This window comes from Oncorhynchus tshawytscha, unplaced genomic scaffold (assembly GCF_018296145.1).
Source record: "Oncorhynchus tshawytscha isolate Ot180627B unplaced genomic scaffold, Otsh_v2.0 Un_contig_1375_pilon_pilon, whole genome shotgun sequence".
Taxonomy (NCBI): Eukaryota; Metazoa; Chordata; class Actinopteri; order Salmoniformes; family Salmonidae; genus Oncorhynchus; species Oncorhynchus tshawytscha.
In genome coordinates, this window is record NW_024609591.1 from 85,001 (window position 1) to 95,000 (window position 10,000).

Below are 10,000 nucleotides of genomic sequence, written 5' to 3' on the forward strand. Positions count from 1 at the left end.
AATTATAGAATATTTACACAGATATATATTACAGTAAGTTTGACTGTAAAATATATTTTTACAACAGGACCTAAAGGCTGCCCCCAACAGGGGGAAGAGGAAAAATATTTTCAGATGCGCAGGAAAATGCTATTGTTGACATGGTTGTTGTCAACAATGCAATAAAACTGTGGGAGATTCAAGATAGAGTGCTGGCTGATAATGATATATTTTGAAAGTGTTAATTCTGTCAGCACAACAACTATTGCTTGAGTCCTAAAGAAACACCAAGTTACAATGAAACAGTTATACACTGTACCGTTCGAGAGAAACAGTGAACGGGTAAAAGAGCAAAGATACCAATATGTCCAGGTAAGACGTCTGAGGTTACGTACACAGCTATACAAAATATGTACAGTAAAAAAAAACACTAGCATTTCTACAGTAAAACTGTGCACTTACTGTTTTTCAGAGAGTAATGGAGGTGGAAGCACTGGAAAGACCACATTCATTTGTATTTATCGATGAAGCTGGATTTAACCTTGCCAAAACACGGCGCAGAGGAAGGAATGTTATAGGTCAAAGGGCCACTGTGGAGGTTCCAGGCCAAAGGGGGGGAAATATCACCATGTGTGCTGCAATGGCCAATGATGGTTTGCTTCTTTCTCAACACACCACTCATTGGCCCATACAACACAGAAAGGCTTATAGCTTTCCTAGAACAGCTCTATGCTCAGCTAGTGCCAGCAGAACAGGGGGAGCCAGTAAGAAACCCCCAAGTTTTTGTCATAGTTTGCGATAACGTTGCTTTTCACCACTCTGCAGCTGTCACAGATTGGTTTGCAGCACATCACAGATTTATGGTTTTGTACCTGCCTGCATATTCACCCTTCCTCAACCCAATAGAGGAGTTTTTCTCTGCCTGGAGGTGGAAAGTGTTTGGTCACCACCCACATGACCAAATGTCTCTTTTGGAAGCCATGCGTACCGGATGTGAGGACACGAGTCCAGAGGACTGCCAGGGATGGATAAGGCACTCCAGAAGGTTCTTCCCCAGGTGCATGGCAAGAGAAAACATTAGATGTGATGTTGAAGAAAACCTGTGGCCTGATGCTAGAGAGAGGCAGGATTAGCCCCTCAATTATTTGTTTGAATTACAGTATGTACTTTTAGTTTCTACCTTTTTTTTCTCATTACTGTAATTCCGTAAATTATTACAGACTATTGAAGCAAACTGCTAATTTTCATTTACCTTAAAGAATTGTTATGTTCTAAAAATTTTAATAAATCATGTGAAAGAATGTCACTCTTTTCTTTGAAGAAAATATGACTTTGTATGAAGTCACTGAAATTGTTCAAACTGTAAAGATGAAAAGTTTGTATTTTCTGTATTGGTGTTTGATGCTAGTGTTTTTACTCTCAGTGTGTTCTGAGTGACAGTGTGTGTTATCTCAGTGAGGGTTGTGCATAGTGTTTGGCTGCACTGAGCATGTTTTGAGCCATGTGTTAAGAGTTGTGTTGCTTGGAATGAGTTTTGCAGGTGATGTGAACTGTTTAGCTCAGGTGACTGTTGGTAGTGCAGACTGTAGTTAGAGTTTTGCACATGTGACTCCAGTTGTGCCCACTGTCGTTTAGCAATCGAAAAAAAATGTAACATTGCCAAAGCAAGTGAGGTAGATAATAAACGTGAAATAAACAATACAAATGAACAGTAAACATTACACATACAGAAGTTCCAAAACAATAAAGACATTACAGATGTCATATTATATACAGTGCCTTGCGAAAGTATTCGACCCCCTTGAACTTTGCGACCTTTTGCCACATTTCAGGCTTCAATCATTAAATATATAAAACTGTATTTTTTTGTGAAGAATCAACAACAAGTGGGACACAATCATGAAGTGGAACGACATTTATTGGATATTTCAAACGTTTTTAACAAATCAAAAACGGAACAATTGGACGTGCAAAATTATTCAGCCCCCTTAAGTTGCATGAAGCATCCCTCACTCCCACATTCTACTACCTTAACGCGCCCTCAGCGTTGTGTTTATTGAATGCAAGAACTACTTTTTACTGTTGTGATGTAAAAGTGTATACTTAGTGCTTAAGCTCAAGGCTTTCAATGGTATTATACGTTGTAGCGCCACCTTTTGCTGCGATTACAGCTGTAAGTCGCTTGGGGTATGTCTCTATCAGTTTTGCACATCGAGAGACTGAAATTGTTTCCCATTCCTCCTTGCAAAACAGCTCGAGCTCAGTGAGGTTGGATGGAGAGCATTTGTGAACAGCAGTTTTCAGTTCTTTCCACAGATTCTCGATTGGATTCAGGTCTGGACTTTGACTTGGCCATTCTAACACCTGGATATGTTTATTTTTGAACCATTCCATTGTAGATTTTGCTTTATGTTTTGGATCATTGTCTTGTTGGAAGACAAATCTCTGTCCCAGTCTCAGGTCTTTTGCAGACTCCATCAGGCTTTCTTCCAGAATGGTCCTGTATTTGGCTCCATCCATCTTCCCATCAATTTTAACCATCTTCCCTGTCCCTGCTGAAGAAAAGCAGGCCCAAACCATGATGCTGCCACCACCATGTTTGACAGTGGGGATGGTGTGTTCAGGGTGATGGGCTGTGTTGCTTTTACGCCAAACATAACGTTTTGCATTGTTGCCAAAAAGTTCAATTTTGGTTTCATCTGACCAGAGCACCTTCTTCCACATGTTTGGTGTGTCTCCCAGGTGGCTTGTGGCAAACTTTAAACGACACCTTTTATGGATATCTTTAAGAAATGGCTTTCTTCTTGCCACTCTTCCATAAAGGCCAGATTTGTGCAATATACGACTGATTGTTGTCCTATGGACAGAGTCTCCCACCTCAGCTGTAGATCTCTGCAGTTCATCCAGAGTGATCATGGGCCTCTTGGCTGCATCTCTGATCAGTCTTCTCCTTGTATGAGCTGAAAGTTTCGAGGGACGGCCAGGTCTTGGTAGATTTGCAGTGGTCTGATACTCCTTCCATTTCAATATTATCGCTTGCACAGTGCTCCTTGGGATGTTTAAAGCTTGGGAAATCTTTTTGTATCCAAATCCGGCTTTAAACTTCTTCACAACAGTATCTCGGACCTGCCTGGTGTGTTCATTGTTCTTCATGATGCTCTCTGCGCTTTTAACGGTCCTCTGAGACTATCACAGTGCAGGTGCATTTATACGGAGACTTGATTACACACAGGTGGATTGTATTTATCATCATTAGTCATTTAGGTCAACATTGGATCATTCAGAGATCCTCACTGAACTTCTGGAGAGAGTTTACTGCACTGAAAGTAAAGGGGCTGAATAATTTTGCACGCCCAATTTTTCAGTTTGAAGCCTGAAATGTGGCAAAAGGTCGCAAAGTTCAAGGGGGCCGAAAACTTTCGCAAGGCACTGTATATACAGTGTTGTAACAATGTACAAATAGTTAAAGAACACAAGGGAAAATAAATAAACATAAATATGGGTTGTATTTACAATGGTGTTTGTTCTTCACTGGTTGACCTTTTCTTGTGGCAACAGGTCACAAATCTTGCTGCTGTGATGGCACACTGTGGTATTTCACCCAGTAGAGAGTTTATCAAAATTGGGTTTGTTTTTAAATTATTTGTGGATCTGTGTAATCTGAGGGAAATATGTGTCTCTAACATGGTCATACATTTGGCAGGTTAGGAAGTGCAGCTCAGTTTCCACCTCACCTCATTTTGTGGGCAGTGTGCACATAGCCTGTCTTCTCGAGAGCCAGGTCTGCCTACGGCGGCCTTTCTCAATAGCAAGGCTATGCTCACTGAGTCTGTACATAGTCAAAGCCTTCCTTAAGTTTGGGTCAGTCACAGTGGTCAGGTATTCTGCCACTGTGTACTCTCTGTTTTTGGCCAAATGACATTCTGGTTTGCCCTGTTTTTTTGTTAATTCTTTCCAATGTGTCAAGTAATTATCTTTTTGTTTTCTCATGATTTGGTTGGGTCTAATTGTGTTGCTGTCCTGGGGCTCTGTGGGGTGTGTTTGTGTTTGTGAACAGTGCCCCAGGACCAGCTTGCTTAGGGGACTCTTCTCCAGGTTCATCTCTCTGTAGGTGATGGCTTTGTTTTGGAAGGTTTGTGAATCGCTTCCTTTTAGGTGGTTATAGAATTTAACAGCTCTTTTCTGGATTTTGATAATTAGTGGGTATCGGCCTAATTCTGCTCTGCATGTATTATTTGGTGTTCTACGTTGTACACAGAGGATATTTTTGCAGAATTCTGCATGCAGAGTCTCAATTTGGTGTTTGTCCCATTTTGTGAATTCTTGGTTGGTGGGCGGACCCCAGACCTCACAACCATAAAGAGCAATGGGTTCTATAACGGATTCAAGTATTTTTTGCCAGATCCTAATTGGTATGTTGAAATTTATGTTCCTTTTGATGGCATAGAATGCCCTTCTTGCCTTGTCTCTCAGATCGTTCACAGCTTTGTGGAAGTTACCTGTGGCGCTAATGTTTAGGTTGAGGTATGTATAGTTTTTTGTGTGCTCTAGGGCAACAGTGTCTAGATGGAATTTGTATTTCTGGTCCTTACGACTGGACCTTTTGTGGAACCCCTATGTTTTGGTCTTACTAAGATTTACTGTCAGGGCCCAGGTCTGACGGAATCTGTGCAGAATAACTCGGTGCTGCTGTAGGACCTCCTTGGTTGGTGAAAAAAGCACCAGATCATCAGCAAACAGTAGACATTTGACTCTAGAAGGTTCAGATTCAGATTCTAGAAGGTTGACGCCGGGTTCTGCAGTTCTTTCTAGTGCCCGCACCAATTCTTTGATATTTTTGTTGAAGAGGGTGGGGCTTAAGCTGCATCCCTGTCTCACCCCACGGCCCTGTGAGAAGAAATGTGTGTGTTTGTTGCATATTTTAACCGCACACTTGTTGTTTGTGTACATTGATTTTATAATGTCGTATGTTTTTTCCCCAACACCACTTTTCATCAATTTGTATAGCAGACCCTCATGCCAAATTGAGTCGAAGGCTCGTTTGAAATCAACAAAGCATGAGAAGACTTTGCCTTTGTTTTGGTTTGTTTGTATGTCAATTAGGGTGTGCATGGTGAATACGTGGTCTGTTGTACGGTAATTTGGTAAAAATCCAATTTGACATTTATCTCTCTCTCTCTCTTCCTCTGTGTGTGTGTGTGTGTGTGTGTGTGTGTGTGCACGTGTGTGTGCAAGTGTGTGCGTGTGCACGTGTGTATGTGTGTGTGTATGTGTGTGTTTTTGTAGCCTGTAGGGTAGACCAGGCTGGGCCCACTGATGAGTTGAGTCCCCCTCCCCCACCCCTCCTCTCCCAGCGTAGCCAGGTGGGATGTTCCAGATGTGTGTCCTCTTATCACTGCTCACCCTCTCTGGCTACACCCAGGTAAGACTCTCTCTCTCTCTCTCTCTCTCTCTCTCTCTCTCTCTCTCTCTCTCTCTCTCTCTCTCACACACACACACACACACACACACACACAGAGGAAGAGAGAGAGAGATAAATGTCAAATTGGCTTTTTACCAATTTACCGTACAACAGACCACGTATGTCACATGTCTAGACTGAGCCTCAGAGTTAGTAATTGCTAACCTTTGTTCCTTATCAAAGCTCTACAGATCAGACAGCAGTTTGGGTGCTGTTTATTTTATACCGTTAATAGTCACCAGACCACCTGAATACAGACGTCCTTTATCTCTCTGGCTTTAACCACAACACATTACATCTTCTGAAACACACACACGCACACGCACACACACACACACACACACACACACACACACACACACACACACACACACACACACACACACACACACACACACACGCACATGCACGCGCACGCACACACACACACACACACACACATACACACACACACACACACACACACACACATACACACACACGCACACGCACACACACACACACACATACACACACGCACACACACACGCACAGACAGGTGTAAGGTCTTAATTTGATCACTCTGTTAATGGTGAGAATGTTCCTACGCTGCAGGATTTACATAAATTCATTGAAAACCTGCAATAACACACAATTGTGATACAGCCTGAATCAGCCTAGTCACTGTTCCAGGATCAGCCTAGTCACTGTTCCAGGATCAGCCTAGTCACTGATCCAGGATCAGCCTAGTCACCGATCCAGGATCAGCCTAGTCACTGATCCAGGATCAGCCTAGTCACCGATCCAGGATCAGCCTAGTCACTGGTCCAGGATCAGCCTAGTCACTGATCCAGGATCAGCCTAGTCACCGATCCAGGATCAGCCTAGTCACTGATCCAGGATCAGCCTAGTCACAGGTCCAGGATCAGCCTAGTCACTGGTCCAGGATGAGCCTATTCACTGGTCCAGGATCAGCCTAGTCACTGCTCCAGGATCAGCCTAGTCACTGGTCCAGGATCAGCCTAGTCACTGGTCCAGGATCAGCCTAGTCACTGGTCCAGGATCAGCCTAGTCACTGTACCAGGATCAGCCTAGTCACTGGTCCAGGATCAGCCTAGTCACTGTACCAGGATCAGCCTAGTCACTGGTCCAGGATCAGCCTAGTCACTGGTCCAGCAACATTACATTGGTGGAACCGTGTTAATGGACTAAATATTACCATCCCGTTTGCTGCAGAATTATTCTGCTGTGACAAACGGAACAAATTAAGGGCTCCCGAGGGGCGCAGTGGTCTAAGGCACTGTATCTCAGTGCAAGAGGCATCACTACAGTCCCTGGTTTGAATCCAGGCTGTATCACATCCGGCTGTGATTGGGCGGCACACAATGGGCCCAACGTCATCCTGGTTTGACCCGGGGTAGGCCGTCATTGTAATTCAGAATTTGTTCTTAACTAACTTGCCTAGTTAAATAAAGGTTAAATAAATAAATATATATTTACAAAAGAGAGTACATTTGTACAGACACTTCCACACACACACACACACATTTAGTAAGAGGGAGGTTCAGCAGAGTCGAATTGCTGTTCTCCTTTTGTGCCCAGGTCTCCTCGGCTAAATCTCTGAAGCTCCTGATGGAACAATGGACGAGCTACAAGAACCAGTGTTCTCAGAGCATCGTCGCCACGCCTACCGCCACAGGTCAGTCTCAGCCTCACGCTGTGAAGTCATCAACCTCAGACCATTCATAACCGCAGTGGATTATCTGCTGATTGAAACTTTTGCCCAATTAGAAATGGACACCTACACATATCACCGCTCTACCCCATCACAGAGCCTCCGTGTCATGTGACAGCTAGGTTATTCCTGTGGTATAATGGTATACTAGAGCTAGGTTATTCCTGTGATATAATGGTATGTGAGAGCTAGGTTATTCCTGTGGTATAATGGTATGTGAGAGCTAGGTTATTCCTGTGGTATAATGGTATACTAGAGCTAGGTTATTCCTGTGGTATAATGGTAGGTGAGAGCTAGGTTATTCCTGTGATATAATGGTATGTGAGAGCTAGGTTATTCCTGTGGCATAATGGTATGTGAGAGCTAGGTTATTCCTGTGGTATAATGGTAGGTGAGAGCTAGGTTATTCCTGTGGCATAATGGTATGTGAGAGCTAGGTTATTCCTGTGGTATAATGGTATGTGAGAGCTAGGTTATTCCTGTGGTATAATGGTATGTGAGAGCTATGATGGCGCTACAGAGGGCAGTGCGACCGGCCCAGTGCATCACTGGGGCCAAGTTTCCTGCCATCCAGGACCTCTATACTAGGCGGTGTCAGAGGAAGACCCAAAGAATTGACTCCAGTCACCCAATTCATACACTGTTCTCTCTGCTACCGCACAGCAAGCGTTGCCGGAGCGCCAAGTTTAGGACCAAAAGGCTCCTTAACAGCTTCCACCTCCAAGCCATAAGACTGCTGAACAGTTAATCACATGGCCACACGCACTATTTGTATTGACCCCCAATATATTATAGCGGTGTGTTATATCGGTGTGTTTTTGCTGTGTTATATCGGTGTGTTATATTGGTGTGTTATATCGGTGTGTTATATTGGTGTGTTATAGCTGTGTTATATTGGTGTGTTATATTGGTGTGTTATATTGGTGTGTTATGTCGGTGTGTTATGTCGGTGTGTTATAGCTGTGTTATATTGGTGTGTTATAGCTGTGTTATATTGGTGTGTTATAGCTGTGTTATATTGGTGTGTTATGTCGGTGTGTTATATCGGTGTGTTATATTGGTGTGTTATAGCTGTGTTATATTGGTGTGTTATATAGGTGTGTTATATTGGTGTGTTATATTGGTGTGTTATAGCTGTGTTATATTGGTGTGTTATATTGGTGTGTTATATTGGTGTGTTATATCTGTGTTATATCAGTGTGTTATATTGGTGTGTTATATCGGTGTGTTATATTGGTGTGTTATATTGGTGTGTTTTCGCTGTGTTATATCGGTGTGTTATAGCTGTGTTATATTGGTGTGTTATATTGGTGTGTTATATTGGTGTGTTATAGCTGTGTTATATCGGTGTGTTATATTGGTGTGGTATATTGGTGTGTTATGTCGGTGTGTTATAGCTGTGTTATATTGGTGTGTTATAGCTGTGTTATATTGGTGTGTTATAGCTGTGTTATATTGGTGTGTTATGTCGGTGTGTTATATCGGTGTGTTATATCGGTGTGTTATATTGGTGTGTTATAGCTGTGTTATATTGGTGTGTTATATAGGTGTGTTATATTGGTGTGTTATATTGGTGTGTTATAGCTGTGTTATATTGGTGTGTTATATTGGTGTGTTATATTGGTGTGTTATATCTGTGTTATATCAGTGTGTTATATTGGTGTGTTATATCGGTGTGTTATATTGGTGTGTTATATTGGTGTGTTTTCGCTGTGTTATATCGGTGTGTTATAGCTGTGTTATATTGGTGTGTTATATTGGTGTGTTATATTGGTGTGTTATATCTGTGTTATAACGGTGTGTTATATGGGTGTGTTATATTGGTGTGTTATATTGGTGTGTTATAGCTGTGTTATATTGGTGTGTTATATTGGTGTGTTATATTGGTGTGTTATATCTGTGTTATAACGGTGTGTTATATGGGTGTGTTATATTGGTGTGTTATATTGGTGTGTTATAGCTGTGTTATATTGGTGTGTTATATAGGTGTGTTATATCGGGGGGTTATAGCTGTGTTATATTGGTGTTTTATATTGGTGTGTTATATTGGTGTGTTATATCTGTGTTGTATCAGTGTGTTATATTGGTGTGTTATATTGGTGTGTTATATTGGTGTGTTATATTGGTGTGTTATATCTGTGTTATATCAGTGTGTTATATCGGTGTGTTATATTGGTGTGTTATATTGGTGTGTTTTCGCTGTGTTATATTGGTGTGTTATATTGGTGTGTTATATCGGTGTGTTATATGGGTGTGTTATATTGGTGTGTTATATTGGTGTGTTATAGCGGTATGTTATATTGGTGTGTTATATTGGTGTGTTATAGCTGTGTTATATCGGTGTGTTATATGGGTGTGTTATATTGGTGTGTTATATTGGTGTGTTATATTGGTGTGTTATAGCGGTATGTTATATTGGTGTGTTATATTGGTGTGTTATATTGGTGTGTTATATCGGTGTGTTATATTGGTGTGTTATATCGGTGTGTTATAGCTGTGTTATATCGGTGTGTTATATTGGTGTGTTATATTGGTGTGTTATAGCGGTATGTTATATTGGTGTGTTATATTGGTGTGTTATATTGTTGTGTTATATTGGTGTGTTATATTGGTGTGTTATAGCTGTGTTATATTGGTGTGTTATATTGGTGTGTTATATGGGTGTGTTATATCAGTGTGTTATATCGGTGTGTTATATCGGTGTGTTATATCGGTGTGTTATATTGGTGTGTTATAGCGGTATGTTATATTGGTGTGTTATATTGGTGTGTTATATTGGTGTGTTATAGCTGTGTTATATTGGTGTGTTATATCGGTGTGTTATATCGGTGTGTTATATCGGTGTG

At 41.6% G+C, this 10,000-nt stretch overlaps 1 protein-coding gene across 10 annotated transcripts in view; it reads left to right on the forward strand.

The window, feature by feature from the left end:
* Positions 1-10,000, forward strand: part of gcgrb (glucagon receptor b) — a 79,438-nt gene that overhangs the window by 46,911 nt on the left and 22,527 nt on the right. For 6 of the 10 annotated variants that reach the window (XM_042316114.1, XM_042316117.1, XM_042316121.1 and 3 more), the window contains exons 2-3: positions 5,215-5,401; positions 7,022-7,118. In XM_042316114.1, coding sequence (XP_042172048.1) covers positions 5,348-5,401; positions 7,022-7,118 — 151 coding nt within the window. In that variant the 5' untranslated portion in view covers positions 5,215-5,347. Of the gene's footprint in view, positions 1-5,214; positions 5,402-7,021; positions 7,119-10,000 lie in introns of those variants that run through there. The other 4 variants (XM_042316119.1, XM_042316120.1, XM_042316113.1 and 1 more) reach the window with 3 other exon arrangements.